Source organism: Pogoniulus pusillus, chromosome 17 (genome assembly GCF_015220805.1).
Source record: "Pogoniulus pusillus isolate bPogPus1 chromosome 17, bPogPus1.pri, whole genome shotgun sequence".
Classification (NCBI taxonomy): Eukaryota; Metazoa; Chordata; class Aves; order Piciformes; family Lybiidae; genus Pogoniulus; species Pogoniulus pusillus.
Genome location: NC_087280.1, coordinates 7395861 through 7419067, shown reverse-complemented (window position 1 = coordinate 7419067; position 23207 = coordinate 7395861). Strand labels below are relative to the sequence as shown.

The 23207-nt window shown below is 38.4% G+C and overlaps 1 protein-coding gene and 1 long non-coding RNA gene across 3 annotated transcripts in view; one reads left to right on the top strand and one right to left on the bottom strand.

The window, feature by feature from the left end:
• Positions 1–23207, bottom strand: part of APBA2 (amyloid beta precursor protein binding family A member 2) — a 77778-nt gene that overhangs the window by 10516 nt on the left and 44055 nt on the right. Inside the window, exons 3-9 of one of the 2 annotated variants that reach the window (XM_064157466.1) lie at positions 20133–20213; positions 18752–18788; positions 13172–13317; positions 11834–11869; positions 10215–10301; positions 3939–4124; positions 753–932 (exon numbers count right to left, since the gene is read on the bottom strand). In XM_064157466.1, coding sequence (XP_064013536.1) covers positions 753–932; positions 3939–4124; positions 10215–10301; positions 11834–11869; positions 13172–13317; positions 18752–18788; positions 20133–20213 — 753 coding nt within the window. The remainder of the gene's footprint in view (positions 1–752; positions 933–3938; positions 4125–10214; positions 10302–11833; positions 11870–13171; positions 13318–18751; positions 18789–20132; positions 20214–23207) is intronic. The other variant, XM_064157467.1, reaches the window with a different exon arrangement.
• Positions 11497–18758, top strand: LOC135182897 (uncharacterized). The gene is made up of 3 exons (XR_010305338.1): positions 11497–11793; positions 17459–17541; positions 18255–18758. It is a non-coding gene; the product is annotated as an uncharacterized LOC135182897 (long non-coding RNA).

The following is a 23207-nucleotide window of genomic DNA, read 5'->3' as shown; positions in this document are numbered from 1 at the left end:
AGAACTCTCCTGATGTACAAAAGAACCTGTACTGCTAGAAGAAATGAATGTAAGTAGGAAAGCTGTGACTGAGGGATTGAGTATTTCGCAGTTCATCTCAAAGTAAGATTGTTTTCAGAGTCAGCATAAAAACTCTGGCCTTTGGAACAGGCCAAATCTTGTCACACTAAGACAGCAGAATTGGGTGCAACAGCGCTTGCCACATTCTGTCTTGGAATGCCCAGAGCTAGTGACTTTTGTATGAAAAGTAAAATGGCTGCTGCACAGGTAGAACCAATTAGTTCCAAAACCATATGTAAGTAGTTACATTTCAGTGATTCATGGCACTGAAGGGAAATTCCTGCCTTTTTATGCATTAGAAGTGTGAAACTCCATTTCACGTAACAGTTCTGCTGGCCTGGAATCTTAGTCCTTGTGTCTAGTAAACATGCATTATAATGGACTGTCATCTCTCTGTATCAATACATTGGTAAAACACAAAACCCCCTTACACTGTGTACTGTGAAGAGCACAGAGCTTACCTGTATCAGATGTAAATGTACTTTATTACTTTTATCATCAACAGAAGCAGAAAGACTCTGAAAATTAAGACATTCTAAAAACATGAAGCTGATTTTAGTAGCACAGTATTGATGAAACAACACATTTTGAGATGTAAACTCATCCTTAAAATGTAAAAGGATATTTCCAAGAAGACTACGTTCCTCTGAAAAAATGGATCAGTCTGAAAGGAAATTCTAAAAGCAGTTTACCTCTTTGCAGTTTTCCGAATTGGAAAAGTGTATGAGATCGTCATTGTACATCTCCTGGGTATTGATGATATCACTGTATTCTTTCTGACTGAGATCCTCTGGATTAATTCCATTGGCCCTTAAAAACTCTTGGTAAGCCACACTGAAAGCCTGACCAATTGACTGAGCTATCAGCTGTGCCTAGAATGTAGAACAAAACACTGCTCAGAGGAAGGACTGATACATTTTACCACTGAAATCTTAAGAAACTACAGAGATTGGATTTTAAACCCAACTCAAAACAAAAGATCCTGCAACGTTGCTACATTAGTATGGATAAAAAGTCACTTTAAGGTCAGTTGTAAAGGAAGAATCCATTACATTCAAAATCAGACTGCAAACTCCACTTAAAAGCTTTGCTGATCTTTCAACAGTACACTGCAGTAGCAAGCAGCCATATGCTATTTATGTACCTGTTCCAATAAACACTGGAGAGTGCTGGCTTTGTACCAGTGTGGAATGGAGCTTACAGAAAAGGCTGTCACAAATCCTGGTTCTGATCACAGCACATTTGCAGAATGATGAGAGGACAAATACCTTCTGCTTGCACACACTTCCAGGCACACGTATGTCCTGATAATTTTGGTTGTTATGTCACCTGCTGCTTCTCCACCTTGGTTTTGTAGGATTGAAAACGCTGCTTCTGCAAACCCATCTGTCCTATTGCTGCCGTGATACCTGTCTCATACTCCCAGTAAACCAGCCGTAGCCTTACCTGCACGGCACATCTACAATAGCTATTCCCACTGCCACCTTGACCAGCAATGTCAGGGATGCTTTAAAGAATGCAGCTGGAGTCATGATTTTATCTTAAGCCACAATCTTCAAAATTCCCTGTGTCTTCATTGATCTTTACAGCATTTATCTGTACATTCATTTTACTACAGTATGCAATAAAAGATGACTTCCTATTGCAGCGGGCTGCATAATGAGTACAACTAAAGAAACAGTACAGTGACTGCTATTTGCAGGCATCAGAAATGTTACCTATGTTAGAAAGAAATTTCCAGCAATGCACAACGATGATGATAATGATAAGAACTCTGCACATGCAGCACACTGCAAAAGTCACCTAATTAAAGACATACGGAACTGCCATCAAATGTACTTTCTTGTTCCACTGGGTGGCACTCGAACTCTCTTATTCTGAGAATGCCACTTTGAGTATTGTGTATTTGTGATTTTCAGGTACTGTATTTTATCAGCAGGAAATATAAGTAACCCCCAATGACCCAAGGAGGAGTTAATTGCATCTTACAACATAACTCCCTAAAAATACTACCAAACAAACCTATCAAACTATTCTAGAAATACAACTTGCTTTCTTAGACAGTAGGTACATGCATTATAAATCTGAATCTTCTTACAATCTACCTATCAGATACTGTGGTGGAAAGTCCAAGTTATACCTAGAATACATATCCAAGACATGTTCTAAACACATACCTGAAAACCCACCTTGCCTCCTCCCCCCTGTCCTTCTTCCCAGGTGGAAGAAGAGGGAGAGCAGACAAAAGCCTTGGCGTCTCTCAGTTGCTTTTGTTTTGTCTGCTACCTGTTTGAATTGTGTGCCTAGGAACTTGTCACCTCCACAAAAGGAAGACCTGACCTGACCTAACCCAACCCGTCATCCGCACTGAGCCATGGGACTGAAACGGCTTGCCCTGCGCTGGGATACAGCTGTCCACTTGAGCTGAGCTGAGCCCGAGTCCGTTTAACTCTGGCCGAATCTAGGTAACAACCTAGCAATGAGCTGCAACACCAGGACCTGCCGGCCCACCACACCAGCCCGAGGGCCGACTCCTTTGCTATCACAGCACCCCATCGGACTGCTCCGGACCGTAAACCTGGATCCTGCTTCACCCAGGTGGCTGACCACTCTGATGACCTGTGAGCCACGGAGGATTTGCCTCGTGTCCATGGATCTTCTCAGCCAGCTTGCTCAACTGGAGCTACCCAAGCAGCACCCCACCGCATCATCATCATGTGGAAGGCCACCACGTGGCTGGGACCATATTTTTTCCTCTTTTATGCTTCTACATATACTTTTGAATTACAAATATTGAGACTCTGACCAGTGAGTAAACTAATTCTCTTTTCTAAAGTTTGTGAAAGTTTCCGTTTAACCTTTCAGCAGCAGTTTGTGCTGCAAGAGTCTCCAGTTTAAATTTTCTAAAACCTTTCCTAAGGTTTCACTACAATCTGACTGTATATATATATATATGTGTGTGTATATATATATATACACATATATACATTCTGCAAAAATAGTTTTACCAACTGCATAATAGAATCTCTGTGTGTTACTTGTAAAGAAGTTTGGGAAAATTTTCTCTGTATATTTAATAAACCATGTAATAATTTTTATATAGACCTCATTACAATTCACTTCTAACCCAGATTCAAATCTCTCCTTAACAGATACACAGTGTTTTCATGGGTACACAAAAGCACCCACATCTAATTGCTTCTTTGTATTTTAAAACATCTTTTAAAAATTTTATCAATATAGCACGAGGTCTTTAGTAGTAGAGAAGTTATCAAGAACATGTTTATATTGTTCCACTGTTGAAACTGATTGCCAGCCCCTACTGATTTTTTTGATCTCCTGTGCCATTGCTTTCTCTGAAGCTAGTCTTTCATCTCCGTTCTGTGTTCTCACAAATGTGTCTAGATGTAATTTTCTATTCTATTACTGTTAGTAGCAGCCAGTTATCACGTTTGAATTTCACCTCTAGGTTTTTATGGATGCTTATGAAAATCTTCAGCGTGATGTACAATTTAGGAGTAACATAATTAAGTTGCTTGAAAAGGTCACCCCACCAAAGCAGTGGCAGAGCTGAGATAACTAGGTCTGAGAACAATCCCAGTCCAGCATTCTACACTTTAGACAATGCCATTTCTCTTTCACAGACTTAATTACTTTAAAACAATGAAAATGATCACTTAGCTCAAAAAACATGCAGCCTGTGCGTTAGAACTGATGAATGAAAGATGAATATGGACAAAAAATGTTTCCACAGATACCTGTAGCTTCAATCAGAAAAGATTACTGCTAACAAAAATTCATACAAGAAATTAGATCTAACTTCAGAGTTTTTCTAAATAACATATATTGCTTAAATAAATTTCATTCCATTTACTTACATCTTCTGATTCAAAAACATGGCATATCATCTTGTACTGCTTCTTTCCTTCCTGGGCACCAGGAGTTGTTTCAATACAGTCTTGAGAAGCTGACCTCGGCATGCGGCGTCGGGCCATTAAAACCACAATGTTCCCAATGTCAGCGATGTAGGAGATAGTGCGCAGTGCATGATCCATCATTGTTTCCTACAGAGAGCAAAGACAATAAAGTTCTTCTTCACACCTGCTGTTACTCTAGCAGTGCTACATCTTCTCTACCAGTGCTGCATCTCCTCTCTCCTCCGCGGCCTATTGCTTGAGAATGACAAATGCTACAGACATGTTTTCAGTGGGCCCAGATCTGACATTCCCTACCCAGTCAGTGTGCTCCAACTCCAACCAAAGGTGTAACAGCTGTTCAAGAAACCTGCCTTGGTGGAAGTTTTGCTTGAGCAAATAAAACCTGACTGCTGCTGTAAAGCAACCATGAAGATCTATACTTCTGCTGTGTAAACAGCATCTCTCCCTTTTGGTTTGGTTTTGCTGAACAAAGCAGGGGCATTACACAATGACAGAGCAGGTTTAGGGAAGTTGTATCTGTATGCTGTAATGTTCAATTTCTTCAAAATCACATCCTATAATAACAGTCATATCTAAGGTAACGTTTTCTCCTGTACTCAAAGCGATAATTTCTTCCTTTGTCTGCTATGAAGGCAGGATTTCACCTTCTCTGTTTGCAAAACTTTTAATACTTTTTTTCTGACTACCTACATACTTCAGAGGAACTGGTCTAGTCTCCGGGCTGACAGTCAAAATCCCATTCCAGTCAGTATCATTTGGATGCCAATTTAGTTGTGTAGAGAGAACTCAACTCAGAAGATTTGCTGCCTGTTAGATTTTAAGTGGAAGCCTGTCCAAGCTTCTTCCTAAGAAACATTTCTTATGTAAGAGCACATGAAGAGTACTAAATATGAAAAACCTCTACCTCAAATCCCTCAGCTCTGCATCCATTTAATTACCTTGGCCTTTTAAACCCATGACTTTATTTAGCAGAGAAATCCCAGCCTACTGTTTCCAAATGTTTTTCCCTCACAGTAATATATTCAGTGTCTTTAATTAACTGCTGAGTTGTCTTGGAGAAATGGAAACTGAGTGCCTGTTTGCAGTGGGAAAAGCCCATGCTAGTTTTGTCATTTATCTCCAGTTCATGTTTCTGTCAGTTGTTTCTTACATAAAACAGCAACAAGGTCCTAGAAGGAAGAACCTTCGATGACACTGTGTAAGTTTCTTTGCACCAGTATGTATGAGCTTGTAGGAAGTTTTGTGATTTCTGACTTCAGCATTAAGTACAACTGAAGGAATGCTGCTCTACAGCTAGCAGCCTTGTTTGTATTAAAAGGTTTCTATATGTAAAATAATGGCTTTGGAAATGTATGCAACAGTAGAATTTGGCATACAAACAGAATGATACACTTGTTTATGCTAATGGCTTAGACTTTTTTTTGTTCAAGAAACCTGATTTCTCTTAATTTTTAGAAACAGTAACTAAAATGCCACCACTTTTCACAGAAAGGCATGTAATGGTAAGAAGCATTGAGGTGTAAAGCCAGAGTTTTAGGAATGCTTATGCAATTGCATTATCTAATTGACTGCACTTCCTTCAAGTGCCTTGAAAAAAAGTCACTGTTACTGAAGTCTGTGTATAGTTACGGAGTGGAACAAAGGTAATAAATAGTAACTTCTGTTAACAATGCTCATGTGGTCGATAGTTTGACAGTTTAGAGAATCTTACAAAAAGCCTCCTAGCTTTAAGGACCCATTGAAGCCATAAAATGGTATTTTAAGGCACTGTTGATTTACATTTCTTCTTGAGGAGACATTCAAGGACTGTATGTTGCTCTTTACTATGTGACTGTTGGTAATAACCAGAAGCCTAACAGTTTTATTGATAAAACTTGCTGCAGATCCTCCCTACACTGCAGCATGACAGCTAAAAACACCCACCAAATTCTGCCTGAAAAAAACCCCAAACACTTATTATTGAATCAATTTGGTTTGCTTTACTTTGTGGTATCTCTTAGTTTTATGTCAGTAAATTGCTTTCTGGTGTCTAAAGTATCTTTGGGTTTTGGCTAAGGCTGAAGTTGTCTCTGCTTTTTTGCATCTGCTTGGATATAGACATGGCTATTTCTAATGTGAAGAAAGCACAAAAGGACTACAGGTTTGCAATTTGTTTTATGGTTTGGTTTTGTTTTTTTAAACTAAAAAGGCCTTTTGTAGATGCCTGAGGTAGCATAGCAGCAGCATCCTTTATATAAACAGCTAAGTATTTGTTTACCATTAGTTGGGAAAAAAATCTCCATGACCTAAGAGAGAAAGATGGTTCCTAAAGTTGACAAGAGTAGCTAAGAATCTCAGCACAATTTAACTTGACAGAGAAAAAGATAATTATTGTTTCTTAGAAGCACCTGTTTTACTAAAGAGAATCACTACCTACAGAATTATTGTAATAATTCTTCTCAGGCTTGCAATAAAATGGTCTATGCTTATGCCTAAATGATGAAAAGTGATAATGGTTAAGAGAAGGTTTGGGAAGTGCCTCTAAGGAGTGCAGTGGCTCAGGAGGATTTATAGCACTTCTCTCAGTACTGAAGAATGTTTTAAGGGACATCTCTCAGCAGGATCTTGGGAGCTCTACAGAGATAATTGCTTTTCAGTAGTCTGCACTAAGTATTCTGTAATCAGACATGCAGTGTACACAGCAGTGAAAACAAATGCATTTAATCTCACCTGCCCGTGAGTGTCTCTGTCCTCATCATCACACAGACTTTACTTCAGTGAGATTTTTTTGTACTTTCCTCTTGTAAGGGTAAAAGCAGTCATTCCCCACCTCCCTCTCCCAGGTAGGAATAAGGCAAAGAATATAAAATGACTGTAAATGTTTATTTACTTTTGACTTAATCATGACCTGAATTTTCTTTCTTCACTCCAAGTTCCATTCCACTCTATTTTCCTTTACCATTATTGCAGTTTCACTCTCCTCCCTTGTTACTCCATCATGAATCTCTCAATCTCTGCCTTCTTTCATGCCTTCTCTAGTCCCATCCATTCCAGCCTTGTTTATCTAATATTTGTCCTTCCAAATTCAGCCTCTCATTTAGCTTTTTCAAAACCCCCTGTTCTGTCTTCTGTCCAGTCCCCTTTCTCAGAGTCTCCCATCCCTTCTAAGGAACTCTTAGAATCTTCTCTGTCTTGACACCCAAAGAACACCTGAAAAGAGGAGAGACTGAGCAGCTTCCCAAACTTTCAAGTCATGTAGTCCCATGGGAGTGTGAAATGGAAAGCCTAATGAGTCAGACAATTTTATGGAACATTTATGACCTCCATATCTTTCTTTTTCTTTGCAGGTTTTCCTGGTTGCTTCATTCCCAGCTTGTCTTTACTGAATAAGCAAGAAGGCAGGTGAGGCTGTGGTGGTATTTCTGCTGTTTTCATGCACTGACTGCAAGCCCTGTAAAGCTGTGGCACAGGGGAGACTCACTCTCGCATGAAGCAGGCATGTGGCCAAACTAAGGTTGCTTCTGCCACATATACTAAACAGGTGGTCAGCTTGGGCTGAATGTATTCAGGAACTAAATGCATAAGCAACAGAAAATTGGCAGGGGTGCCATTTCCTAGTGTTGCTGAGGGCTACAGAATCACCAGAGCTGGCTCTGTTCCAACATGACAATACATTTTACTGGTGCTACTCAGTGTTTTGAACCCTGCTGCACATCAATTTTTAACTGAGCATTTTATGTTTTTAAATCAGCTCCTACCACATGTGATCTATACAACACTACAGATGGATTAAACACAGCTGGCACACTGCCGAAATAGGGTTCATGTAATTGGTAAAGCCATGAAAGAATGAACAGATTTGCTCTGCCAGCTGCCACACCAGCTGAAAGAAACCTATGGTAATTACACCAGTCAGGAAAATTCACTAGCACTGAAAAATATTACCACACCCAAAATGCAAAAGCATTTCAACAGCAGTGCTAAAAAGCCACTGGAGTAAGTCTACTACAACTCTCTGGAAAACCCACTGTTAGAAAGAAAGAAAGCAAAAAAAATAATCAGAGCAAATGGCAGAGAGCCTGTAATTATAATAATTTCCAGCACTGCAATTTTCATCTAGTAGCCAGCTCGCACTAGACATCATTCCTTGTGGTGTGCTACATTTGATGCTGCCAGAAATCTCAGGGGGGTCAGAATAAGATAGCAGTTCCTTTGACAAAGTGTTTACAGTTGGCCTCAAAGGACTTTCTTGTTTTTAAAAAGGGTAATGTTCAGCTGAAATGCTGAACTATTTAAAGAAGGGAAAGAATGACTGCCACTAAGACTAATCCTTACTCAGCAGAGAGACCTTACCTGCCATACTGTGCTGTAGCTGTACAGGAACTGTAGCTGTTCATTTGCCAATAGCTGTCTGCAGTTATCTTTACACTGATAATTACTAGCATTCCATTTTCTGCTAATGCAAAAAGCAGTCATAAAGCTTTGACAGTAGACTCTGTGGGTGATGCAAATTTACCATGAGGTCAAAAAGAGGCTGAGCAAGTATAGTGAGATCATGACTGATGATGGTGAAAAGGATGATGATGGTGAAAAGGATGAATGAAATGCAGAATCAGAATAATTTTTGGATAGCAGACCTTAAATACTGCTGCCCTTATTAGATGGGATATATTACTCCTCATCTGGCTCCATCTCTTGGGTGTTCTAGTGGCACATTAAGGACATCTGCTTACGTTAAGAAAAAAAGAATCCATTTCCTGGTGATACTGTCATTACCCTCACATTAGAAGACAGCAATGCTCTCCAGTTTCAGGAAGAAGTAGGTGCTTTGTGGTTTGCATTGTTGGAAAACCAAATTACATACTAATTGAAAACGAAGCTTAAATCCTAAATGTTGTGTGCTGCATCTATCTTGGCTGAAATATCTCCTATAGTTTCTGCAGTTAAACATATTTCTGAACTCCAGTCTTATACACCAAGATACAAGTTCAATAACCATTTTCTCTTTCCATCTTCCAAGTTGTTTATGAGAATATTGAAGAGTACTACATCAAAGAAGCATGCTTGTGAGTCTCACTCTGCTCTTTCTCTGTATACTGCCATCTGTATGGCAACATAACAGAAATAAGGACACTGAATAGAAAATATGGTATGAGATAAAAGCCTTACTTTAGTCAATAGGTGATGTGTGCTGCTTCTGTGCATGGACAAATATATTTTCTGTCACAAAACAACTGATTTGAGATGATTTACTTTTGACAAATCTATGCTTACTCTTGCTCATCTCCACTCACAAAGTGCCTGCAAAGAGTTTGGTTGCTTTGATATCTTCCTGGCAATTAAATTTATCTATAGTCCTTGCTCTGTTCTACTATTAAAGAAAACCTTGTGGAAGCATATCACTGAAAGAACAGCAGAAGGTCACTGCAGCCATGCATTTTCTAGTCTGGCTACATCTATTTGAACTAAATGCTTTCTAAACTATTTGTTCTGTAGTATCACTTGAGATTTTACCATTTCTCACCTGCTGTTAGCTGCATACAGTGGAGATTTTTAGTGAAAACAAAAGCAAACAATGGCACTATTAGAGACTTTTATAAGTCTCTAATAAGAATGTCAATTTAAAGACTTTCTGTAAGTATGATAACAGTCTAAGAGATCTGGTGAGATTATTATAGTAAATGTTAGCATCTGCATAGAAATTATATTAATTGGAAATGCCTTTAAAAGAATCCTCCTTATGAAGAGGACTTCTTGACTATATATATGTGCATCTAGAAGATGGGGCTGATCATTGCCATGGTGTCCAGACGTATCTTCAGCAAAAGCATGGCAGCTCAGATGTTATTTATGGAAAAATCAGAGGTAAAATGTCAAGACATGAATAGCTTAGTCAAAGCAGAAACGACTTCCCTTTGGGCTATAAATTTGGGTACTGAAACTGTTTTAGGGAATCAGTGTACATGCATTCTGAAGGGCTCCCAGATCTTTCTCTGAACTGAATTAGAGACCCCAGCGACACGCAGACATTTTCCCGTACATCGAACAAGCAAAACTGGCAACAGTATTACTACATGGGCAGGTGGCAAGTGTAACAGCAACAGCAGCTCTAACACTGCTCTTTCTGAATATTCTCACAACAGTGATTTTATCCACATTTAGTGAAGTTTTCCACTAATAGTGTAAGAACACAGTTTAACTCAACTTTATTCTTGAAAAGTTTTAATCATAACGTACCTGTGTGTCTGCATTTAAAACTTTGATTCTCTGTGTGGAGATGAAGAGATCTACTTCAGTCAAGGCCTGAGAATCTCCCTCTGAAGTCTAAAAGACAGATACTTTGTTACCAAGAGAATTTTAACTTCCTCTTCAGAATGACAAATCACTGATCGCACATGATGTGATGTGAGGCAATTGCACTGTTAAACCACTACAAAGACAGCTATTCAAAGGTGTTTCAAAATACATGCAAAGAATGTATTTATTGCATAGGAAGAGTGAGGCATACTCTGAATATGTGGGTAGGAGCGAATTTTCAGAGCTCGGGACTCACAGTTCAAGTACAAATTCTCTATAGCCAGAAGAGGAAAACGAGTATGGTTGTTTCTTCCTCACTGTCTCATTAATGCACTTAAGTACTTGAGGCACCCCAACTGAGAAAGTGGAAGAGCTGAGAAAGTGACACACCCATTGACTGCTTAGCCCTTGTTATCTTCAGTGCAAGCTGGTGCTCAGTACTGTGGTGGGGATTAGGGCTTTTTTAGATGTTTTTTTCCTTGAAAATGAAGATATGAGCACTGAACTAATACAGAAAGCCATAAGCTAACTTTCAGACCTCAAATGAGCACTGCTCACTAGGGAAACAGTTCCATATCCCATTAGAAGATATAGTCACAGAGCAAATGATATTACAGCGTAGTGACACGTGGTTTCTTAAGTCCTGGCTCTGCCCACATAAGAAAAACTGAGAGAAAGTGGCAAAGCAGCTGCTGCCTCTCAATAAAGCACCACCCAAAAGCTCACCTAACATTCGAGTTCCAGTGGGAACCTATTTATTCCTCCAAGCTACTTGTCCACAGTGCAGTTTTGCAGGTGTACTTAGCAGCACCCATATTGGCGGCCTCAGAATAAAATGGCCACAGTCTATCACTGAGCTGCAGGCTGGCATCGGTCTCCAGGTCAGAGACTGGTTCTTTGATGAAACAGTGCAAGGAAGAATGATGAATTTGCTGCTCTTTTCTGTAGTTACAAAGGCTTTGCTATGCCTGTAATTTGCTCAAATTAATTTTATTTGAGCTATCTGGCAAAATACAAAGCAAGCATACAGTACAGCAGAGATTACTTGCATTGCTTTCATCCAGGACCATCACAAAGAGCAATATTCATTTTAGTGATATTTTTCTCAGCTGTATTTAATTAACTGAAGTACAGTTTCTAACCAAATGAAGTGTCTCCTGTATGAATTGTTTCAGCTACCACTGGCTGAATTTATTTGTTTTAAAATATTGGCAGTAAGTTGATACAGCCATGGGAAATACATCTTACTACTTTGGTTAATAAAATAAAAAGAGGCATTACATAAAATAAAATCTCTTGTGGTTAACACTGGCTGTATATCTGGACCAAATCAATTACAGGTATTCAACATAAGAAGAGCAGCAGACAGGCACTCCAGCAAATGAACAATGAAGAAAATGACATCATTTTACTCCACCCAGTGTTCTACTATTTAATAAAGAAGAAACTAAAACGACAACTTCATGAGAACCCATAATGAAAGACACAACACTCCATGGAGGATAAGTACAACAAAAAAGTAAGTAAACATTAGCATTCAAGAAAAACAGTCTACACACCGCTTTTTTCTTGATTTTAGCCGCCTTTTGCATCCTCTGAGGAGTAGCATAAAAAAAAAGAATGCAGACAAATGTACACACAAAAAAAGAGAAAAGACAGTGTGGGAAGTCAGGGAAACCTTTTGACTGTGAATCCAACACTATTAAGAATTTGAGGGCAGCAGCAGAAGGATATGCATGAAAGATGTGTTTACATCTCATGCGGTTCTCAAGCATAATTGGATGTAATGGCATAATGCACATTGTTGATTGATTACAAAAAAATTTGATACCAGAGAGTGTTGTCTGTTAAGGGCTGCTCGTAACTTTTATCCTGCTCCATATACAGCAGTTTAAAAGGACAGTCTGCATGATTTTACCTTGAGATTTTCAATCCATACTAAACATGTAACTGTGGAACAAAACGTAATTCAAGCGCTCTTCTGTGGCTTTCTAAAGTCATCAAGTACCTGACATTAGGATCGCTATTAGCAGGTGAAACAGTTTTTAGAGAGTCAATTGCAGTGAACAGTTACTACCTGAAACATCATAATATGCTAAACTGAAATTCAAAGGTTTGGAAAGTCTAAGAAACCAGACCCGTCTTGCCTTCCACTTGTTTCTAGATGCTAAATCAGTCATCAATTAAGACAGCCTCTCAATAAGTAAATGATTTTCCCAAACTTGTTTTGTTAAAAAATAGTTTAACCAATTAAATATTTCACATACTTTTCATAATTAGCATTTAAATCTACCTCTTTCTAATCATGCATTTATTCAGATGAGGTATTTACAGCAGTTTCACCAAAAATGTGAAAGAAAAATCTTCTACTTGAATTATTAACCAAATAAAGCCTTTTATTATGCAGCTGTATGAAGGAGACAGTGCTACGTTATTTACACAGAGTAAATACACCAAGTAACACCAAATCCAAACACAACAGTAACGAACCTTCTTGCCCTAAAAGTAATAACTCAATATATTGAGAGTAATCTTCATAGTTTGTGTAAGGTTTGAGAAATTCATGACATAAAAGGAAAACCAGAGCCAAACATATATCCTGTGCTTTGGCAATGGGGTATTTCCTAATTGCAATCTGCAGTTTGTTCTCAATACTCAAATTCTTCATACAGTTTCTGAACAGTTTTGAATAGACTCTGCAATAGTTTATATTTTGTTCCTCAAAGACACTGTATACATTTTCATAGTAAGCATTGGAAAGTAATGATATTTACAGTATGAGGTCGATACTCCGCTAAGTGCATTTCAGAACAGATTGGAGCTGCAGATCTGGTACTGGTTAGAGATCAGCTGTCAAAGGATCAGTGAGTGTTCTGTGAATCATAAAAATTCCCTACCTTAACACGGCTCACTGCCTCTTGGGCCTGCATCATCCTTATGTTTTTAGAAGGGTTGCGCTCAGAGAGCAGCTGTGTAGAGCCCAGGTAATTGGCTGCAAAGATGATTCCATCAATGAGGTCTTCGGGTTCACAAGGTCCTGGAACTGGCATAAGACATTTACAGTTAACTGCCTTTCAAAAGTAGAGATGTGAGAAAATGAATAAAGGATATCAATGCTTGAACAACCTTGTTAATACATTTTAAAATATGAAACAGGTGAAGGAATCCAGTTCAAAATAAGTTATGTTTTCCCCAATAATTCTTTCCCAAAAAAAGGTGTTAGGCAATACAGACAGTATTTAAAACACTGCCTAATGGCTTGACTTTGGAATTCTAGAGGAAAATCAGTGGCTTTTTTTTTTCCTACACATTGGAATTATTTGCAAATTCTAAAAATGCTGATAGGTTTTTTTACTGTTTCTTTGCACTGTTACAGTGCAGGAGTCAAATTCTGCTTGAATACATTTGCACATTTTTGGAGATATTTGTGGAAGCACACAGTCCCCAGACATTATCTCTGGCACAGATACTGATGAACAACGGGCACAAAGGTCTAACTTTGTTTTGGCAAAAGTCCATGAAACTTAACAATTTAGAAACAATTAAGACGGTTTAGGAAACAAGCAGAGTAGGCATCCTGATGCTTTTCTGCCATGTGCCAGGCCTGAATTCAGATAGAAAAATGGAATTTCTGGCTTGCTATAAACTGAGAGCTGGAGAAACATGTTTCACTACAGGAGTTCAATAAAACATTCACAGTCTAACTGATGGCATCTCTAAAACAGGTCATACAGCCTTTTCCTCCAAAAACAGGGAAGTCACAGAAAGCAGTTATGGAAAAGGAAGGAGCACATGGAAAGAGTATGAAAAATGACATATTAAAGAAGAGAGGAAAACAGTGAAATGTACAGACATCAGGGGTTTTTAAGTTTTAGCCTCACCCAACAAAATGCCTTTACATACACTCAGTGACTTTGGTGAGATTCACAGAATCACAGCATGCTAGGGGGTGGAAGGGACCTCCAGAGATCATTGAGTCCCACCCCCCTGCCAAAGCAGGATCAGTGTGAGGAAGCCACACTGGAACGTGTGCAGGCAGGTTTTGAAAGTCTATAGAGAAGAAAATCCCACAACCTCGCTTATATTTTTCAAGTTGATTCTTTCCAAGGATGAAAAAGAGAGTTAGGGAGAACAGAACATTCATACTGGGACTATGCTTATCATCCTCCTTATTCAGCTGTTGAGCTTTGGACTGAATCAACAGTAAAGAACAGTCACGCCAGAGTCTGGCTGAAATCTTGACGGTATTTTGTGATCCTCAGTTTTTTCCTGAGCTGGATCAACTTGCCAAGCTTGTCACACTTTTTTTTTTTTTTGAAGTACAGGAATCTCATGTGTGAGGAGAAAAAATTACACTGAAGGGAAATGCTAATTTAAAAAACAACTTTCTTATACAGTGGATTGCTTCAATTCATTTATTAGCAATCGAATGTGGAAGATTAATATATGGCAAAGGAAGAATCTGTGGCATGCTGTGATGAAATTTACTGGAGTAGTGGTTTGCACATACATCTTTTAGATATCTTCAAGCAATGTTACTGACACCTGTACTTCCATACAGACCTCACACTTGGGAATCTCAGCTCCCAGCAAAATACCCACAGCCTTTGTAATTCAGTAATCAAAACACACAAACACATCTGTATATTTATATGAGTCCTGGATTCTTCAGAGAGCTGATACTAACTAACCAGGTTCACACAAAATGGAGCTGTTCATTTTGCTAGCAAACACCACGCTTTCAAGCTGAAAAAAAAGTAATTATACACCACAGGAGGACACATTTTGCTTTAGATCACACCTATACAAAGCCAGCAATGGTTTGGCTCTCCACTAAAACTCAGAATGGAATTCTGTGGAGTTTAAGGTTCTCAGTGTAATCAGAAAGAATAAAAAAAATCATTACAGTCTCCACTGAAAGTGTGAAAACCCTCAGGGAAACCCTTGGAAAGCTACTAATTGAAAATGTCACTGAAACTCTTCATGAAGGGCACGTCTTTCAACACCTCAAAGCCCCATTCTTCTTCTTGCAGCGCTTGTTCACTGAATGAAAACAAGGCACTTCTACAAGAACTCTATGTACTGTTTCTCTGTTCCTCTTTGCTTAAAGCCTTGCATCATTACAATTCCCAGCAGACAGCTGATGTATTTTATATGGTGTCTCTTTTGAAGATGTTATTTTTATGTCTTTTCAGGCCTAAAACTTAGTCCCATATTGCTGTGCTTCCTCCAGCATGCAACAATACGTTAGTTAATGTTGCATCATATTGAGATCTTGGTTCAAGGTTAGCAAAGAGGAAAATTAGCTAAATAAGTGGATTTAATGTAAAGTTAGCAAACCCCAATTAGATACCTGCAGCAACAGGCTCATTAAAAATTACAGCAGCTTTAATTTTGTTTTCCTTCCTTCATTTTGGGCTAAGTAAATCATGCTAAATTGAATCAAGGTTGCTTTAAGTCTGAAATTATGTTTATATCAGTTTAACGAACCTACTTCAGCAGTTAATTTAGACTAATTTTATTTAAACACTTTGTGATTCTGAGGACAAGTTAAATTGCAATTCTTGGTACAATCTGTTGTTTCCTTTAACACTCATTAATTTCACAGACCAGTAAGAAACAGGAAACATCAAATTCTTCTCCAATCTTGGCTGTTTGGTGACAGCAATGGTGTTTAACATTTGCTTGGATGTGGTTTCATCATCTCTATCATTAAAAGTGATTTTTTGCAGAATAATTTATATGCAGCAACAAATGCTGCAGTACCATGTATAAAACAACAATATGTATAAAATGCTTACAGGAACAGCTAATACAGAAAACCAAGCAAACAAACACACAAAAGGCATGTTGGGCAGAAAACATGTCCAACATTAATTATCCATCATAAAGGCAACAGTCAGGTAAAACAAGACATCTGTTGGAAGGATGGAATGGTCTTGAGAATTGCCAGGTCAAACTCGGCCACCTGAGTGTTTTCTTCCCTTATCTCTGACTGCTTTAAATAATATAAAAACATAGACTTGGCTGAGGTCCCAGCTCAGCAGAGCACTTAAGCATGCCCTTGATTGTAAGCATGTATAAGGCTCACTGAGAAGGAATGGAAGAAGAAAGTATCAGATGAAACTTGAAGATTGGCTTGATATGAACAAAGATTGGAATTCTGTGTTGAGTATGGGTGTGTAAACATGAAGCAACTCTTTCTAAAAGTCTAATTGTAAATGTCTTACCAATGTCAACCAGATTACTTGGGTGCCTGCTGATGTTTTAATGCAGTGAGTATAAACACACATCTAGGCTAAGCAGACTACATCTGAACATTTTTATATTAATTTATCTTTTGCATTTATAAAATAAAAAAGCAGATTCAGCATAGCTGTTAGGAACACACTTTTATATTTATCTAAAATTACATGTAAACTAAGGATCCAGACAGTATGTAGGGACTGTGCTCAGAGCACAGAAGCACTTCCAAATTCCTACTGAGATCCACCATACCCCATGAGGTCACTGAGACCTTACAGTGCGTGGCACTGCAGCAGACTTTCCATAAGGAGATGGCAGAGGGCATCTGTCACCCTGCAGAAGAGTTATCTACCAATTTCTCCATTATGGTTTTTACCGTACAAAGAAATCAGATTAATGATGACATGACAAATACAGTGAGCAAAAAACCCAGAACTCCTGAACATGGAACTAATTACCACTACAAGCATATAGTGGTACTACTCCTGAAACAATTCTAATAGCTAAAGGACACATCTATAGTATTTTTGTGCCTGTTATCTGATTTGTTCTTATGTCCACATGGCATGTGAAAAATACTGTGTATTAATAGAGGTATAGCTACTGCAGTTAAGAAGTCATGCTGACCAGCTGAATACGAAATGTAAGCAGAGTATGGTTGTGGTACTGCCATCAAAGCTCAGGAAAGAACAGGGAGTGTTAGCTGGCAGTATCTTCTCTTACATGCAGCATATTCCTGTTCCTTTTGGGACTCTGCATACAAATTAATAATAAACCCTGTGTTCTACTTTGAATTCAGAGATCAGTCATGTTAGCTGTCATAAGCTAACATATTTATTTGTATAAGTCATATTTATTTGTATTAGGCAATGCCTTAAAATACCTGCAATAGAAAAAGCCTAACAGATTGCTTATCCTCCCACACTGTGCAACCACAGGAAAAAAACATCACAGAAAGAAAACAAGTGAACTGGAAAAAAAAGAAGACTGACTCCTTTCCAACAGAGTAGTGAGCTGATAGGTAAGGAAAGAAAGAGCTATAACCTTTTTATCTCAATAAAATTAAAATGTGCACTTGGACCTGCAAGCACTGTGAGAGGTGAAATTTCTAGTCTGTTTTAAAGTTCTGTTCATGCTGGCCTCTCTTTACAGTTGTTCACTGTACAATCAGTAGATGCTTATTCCAGATTACCAGCCAGCTTTCCTGTCTTTTCCACCTTTGGGGAAAGCATTTCATTTAGCTCTATTTGGGGCCAAGTGTTAAAATATATCCTTCAGATGTCAGTCTGTGTAAAAGGGGCAATCTTTGAACTTTCCATTTCTTCTAGCTCTTCAAGGAAATGACTACAACCAGAAATTGTTAGTCAAGTTGATGACATCAGGGAATAGGAGAAAAATGTGTTGGACATTCCTATATTATTCTGAATTGTAGTATGTTTCTCCTGAGTTGAGAATTACATTTGAAATCAAATTTTTAACATTCATGTATGTTTTCCAGTGGTAGGAAAAGTGTGTTCATGGCAGCTATAAGAGGTCAGAGCCTTAGAGCTTCCCTACCATCTTCTTTCACTTTACAGTGTAGACATTTCCTTTGCCTCTGTACGCATTTTCCCCACACAAAGTTCTTTAGTTGACTGTGAATCAGAGGATTATAATGTTTTTTCAGTATAACCCCATTTTATCTCTGTCCACCTTCTTGTCTTAATAAATTGACTTATTTTTTTCTCCAAACAGAAAATGCCTAATAGCAGTGCAAAGGAGAGTAAAGAAACACATGAAAGTGTGGCTCTCATAAGCAGAGGACTGGATTACCAAGTTTTCAACAGACCTGGAGAACCTTTCCAATTGTACTAACAACTGAGACTTCTAGAGTGCAGTAACAGGTATCACATTGAACTGACCTGTGTCAGGGGCTGCTGTGAACACTTAAATGACTCCTTTTTCTGCACAAGACACTCATACCTTTATACCCCACACTACGGGGGCCTACTGTTCCCACCTTTTTTACCTCCTTTTAGATTCATAGCTGTCACCATCTTTACCTTAATCCTTCTGACAGCTCTATCTGCTCCTTTTTATCACTACTAGGCTGCCACTGCCACAAGGGAGGATGAAAATGTCAAATACTTCAACTTTTCAGTTGTATTCTCTTGGGTTTGACTGGTTTTTAGAGCTGTGATCTTTAAAATATACTAAAGCATTTGCTTCCTTTTTATTCTGTTTTAACTTACCATCAACGAAACTTGGGAATGAAGACACTTTCTTTGTCTGTTGAGAAATAAAAAGGGTATAGCAGTAACAAAATCGTTTTCACAAACTGAACTGATACTACATTTAAACAGCCAAACTTTGTTTGTTTTTTTAAATCAAATTCCTCTATATAATCTGAGTAACTTTTACATATCTGATATTTAGCACATTTGAACACAGTACACCTCAGTAATGAACCCAACCTAACCTGGAATCTCAAAGCATTTTAAGCAGACCCCACCACACAAAAATCTCGGGGAGGAAGGGTGCTGTGATGAACATGAAAATCATCTGGGAAGTCATCTGTCAAATGAGCAGTATAAATCAGCAATTCCTAATCCAATTGTTTGTTCACTAGCTCACACTGCCTACCGATACCCAAAATTTCCAATTATGAATATCTAACAATATTTTGCAAAATGAGATTCTGAGTCAGTGAACAAAAAGAACTGTCCTTGATTGCACAGTACATAGCATTACACTTAATCTCAGCAGGGGCCACAACAATGCTCGGTTTATGCTGCTGTCTCTATTCTCAGTAAGCAGATCTAGTCCTTCCATTTGCGTGACTTTTGCCAGCTTCCTCAAGCATTCCTGTTTCCAGGAAAGAGGCTGCTTTCTCCATTATGGGAAAAAGCTTTAGAAATGTGCTTCTTCATTAATGCTACAGGGTAAGTATGTTATATGTTATTGAGATAACAGACTTCTGCTTTTAAGTCTGAATTTCATTTCATTGTGTCTAGCCTCAAACTTAACCTCATTCTGCATTCTTAGATGTCTTCTTTGCTTCTTTGCTCCCATCTTCCGTGACAAGAGCAGGTCTGCCTATCACTGTGTCTTTGCCACAGATGACTGAGCCAGGACACATCTCAACACACAGGGCACTCTGGAAGATGTGAATCATATCAGTCCTCAGCACTGAATTACATGCTTGATATTAGGGTTACTTAAATAGAATTATTCCTGTGGGAATTAAGCAGTCCTTGGTTTCCAAGACTAACACTGGCAGTGGGAAGCAGAAGACAATTTATTTTTAATGCTACTTTTGCTTTCCAGTAATCCAGAAAGATAACTTCTGAGGTGTTCTCCTTACTCTGTGTGTCATCAGGGAATTTTAGGCTTGAGTACATGCTGTGGACAGTTACATAAAATGAATGTGGCAGCAACAAATTCATGGGCATAGTTGAATGATTTTTTGGAATATGCAGACATGGTATTTGTTGTCAGCTCACAAAGAGAAGTGGAGCCCAAGTATGTGTGTGTGAGGGGCAGAAAGATGACAATTCAGTGTCTGCTTCCTTCATGGAAGTCTGATCACAGGAAGATAAGCAGCAGAACAGCCTCATAGCCTAAGGTACTCACCTCAGGTGTATTGTTATTGTCAGCTGGTCCATTGAGGTCTGAACGCTGTTGCTTCCTTGGCTGCTCTAAACCATTGCAGATCTATAAGAAAAAAAGAGAAAGGATTTCAAATCTTTTTGTCTTCTGAAAAGTTTCAAAACAAAGCTGAGATTTCACTGGAGGTCAATGGTGCAAAGACAATCAGAAAACTTTCACCATATAAAGTTACATTCAGAAAATTTCCATAACAATTCATAAGGCATTAACACATGAAACTGTATTTAGCAGGTTCTCCGTTATTTTACAACAGTCACTGATCATGAAGCCTTTCTGTGTAGTTAGTTAGTCATTTATGTTCATTACTGATACTGAATTACCCTAACATGATAGAGTAGTTGGAATTTCCTACTGCAAATGAGAAAATATGAGATTCATACACAATTTTTGAGCCATTTCATTATAATAAAATACTTTGATGTAAATAATAAGACATTTCAATTATTAAGTAGCAATTACACTACCAATCTGAAGGCAAACTGAATTACTTTAGTTCAGTGCAAACTCTTCATATGAAACTAAGCTGACATGTTCACATCCTTCAGAAACCAAAGTCAGAATTTTACACTTTTTTATTCTCAGTACTAGACAAAATCAAGTTAGTCCTAACAACCACCTCTGAACTGAAAACCAGAATCCCAGCACTGAAGATATTGTTCCTATATACCTCATGACATTTTAGGCCAAGCAAATCTACAGGATGGCAGCACAGCTTCATGCTTCTGAAGAAATCTAAAAGGGAAAATATAAAACCTTACACAAGGAAAATCCTAGGTCTTTTGAACTATGGAACACTCTTTTTCTTCAAAGTTCCAACATTCTCAGGAGCAGAATTTCTTCTCCAGGCCTGAAACAAGTCACAGAATACCAGCATCCATCACCAGGAGCACCCTGTCCCGTACATACCAAGAAAGTGAAGTTTTGATGACTCAGAGTTTCAGAGTTAGGAATCTGGAAAACCAAGCTGATTTCTGGAACAAAGTTTTAAGGGTTAAGGATACTTCACTTTCCTCTCTTCTCAGTTTCCTCATTATATATGAAAAGAATGCCTAAATGCCACTGTCAGCTTAAGGCTTCACAAATCAAACTTTTTATCAGCAAGTGTGCACACAGTAAACACTGAGCCAGTATTATTTCTTAGGGTAAGCCTGAGTGTTACCTATGAATGTAAGTCCTTGTCTTCTGACTTTCAAGTGCATTATGTAGCTCTAATAGAAGAAAGTCTGCATGTTCATTTCTAGAGAAATGATTCCCTATAAATAACATTCAGTCAGCTGAACAAAATGCACATTAGAGCTATTAGCTCAGTAATGCTAATTCTCAGGTAAGACAACATACAGAAAGCAAAAATTCACACAAGTAGTAAGCAGGATTTTTAGGAAAGAAAAGCCTGAGATACACACAAAGCACCAAGACTTGGGGGCCCACTGACTATGTCCTGTGTACACGGCTGTAGCAGCTAATAAGCCTGCCATATCCCTGCTTATAAATGCTCTCTGTTTGAGACAAGACAAATCTAATTACATGGCATGGCTAAACTAACATGGAGCAGTGTGTGTTGATGTGCAGTGAAATTACCTGATATTTGCTTGCTTCGTATTTCTTACAGACTTTCTAATTGTTATTGTTGTTCAAAGTGTTACAATAGCTAGGAACACCCCCACGTTTAAGGGAAACACTTGAAAGTTATATAAATACTTTATACCCTGTCTTGCAGTTCAGAATTGGACATTACAGCTACATTAAAAGTCTCCTGACCTACAGTAAGATTCTGATAAGAGGACAGATTGTGCAAAGGAAAGGCATGAAAATATCAAAGATACAGTATTACAAATACTTTTAGCAAATACTGAAGCAGTGTCCAGTATCATGGGAAGGAACATGAGGCAGCAGAAAATGTCATCTTTAGGCTGAGAGGAAAATCAGACTCTACTTATTTATGGTTACTGAAACATCTATAGACATCTACGAGAAATAAGCCTGCACCTCCACTTGTGCCTTGGCCAGCCCTGTCCTAATGGCTAATAGCCAAGCCTAGAGATGGCCTGCTCCTCGCTCTTCCCACCAGTCTTGCAGGAACCCTCCCAGCCAACCAGATTCCCTTTATAACAACCTCTCTTAGTGTATAAAGCTCCTCTTAGCTAGCAGTGAGGACTGGCAATGCTTGAGTTTAACATTACTGGTTGTTGATTCCATTTTACGCTAGTTAAGCTTTTCAGTCAAAATATGGTCCTCCTCAAAGCTGCCACTTTTGATCCTGAGTCCTAACGCTGCTTGGGATTAAAAAACTAAACTCTAGCAGATAGGAGGTTCTAGAAGGAGCAGTTACTTAATTGAGAGTCCCATTAGTACAAAACACATCTGCTTTCGGTATTATTTCAGCTACTGGCTTAGTAACAATTTTTTGACTGCTTCTACCACTCTTTATGCTACTGACACTTAGTCAGCATTAACTTAGCATTTGTAAAATAATAAGCAATGCTGCCATTCTCTGCAGGTGTCTTAGAAGTGCAGTAGGAGAATCTGAAGCTCCAAATGCTGTCAGAGAGAAGTAGGATGGGTCTGGGAGTTTCTCATACTATGTCCTTTTGTGGGAAGGAAGCAGGAGAGGATACCTTGCATAAACTGATCTGGAAGCAAGCTTCTTGTGGTTAAGATTTTGGTTTAGACCAAAGATTCATTTTTCTGGAAAACAACATTAGAACAAGGAAAGATTTTGCTTGGTTTAAATTAATATCTACCCCATTCTTGTGGAAAAAAAACATTGGTTTTGGTATATGTAAATTTCTATTTCTTCTTTCTTGCTAAGGTCAAGATATGCCCACCTAGTACAAAAGGACTGTGATATGCAGGTATGTCTTTGCTTCTGTTTAACCTTGGCATATGTTCTACTGCAAACAAAATTAAAATTAATCACCTATTAAAGCAATGAACAGAAGCCCTTAATGAAAGAAAAAAAAAGAAAGTGTTTCACCGATGACCCCAATTTAAGGCTTACTTTTAAGGCTTACTTAGTGTGTCACTGAAGAGTAAATATAG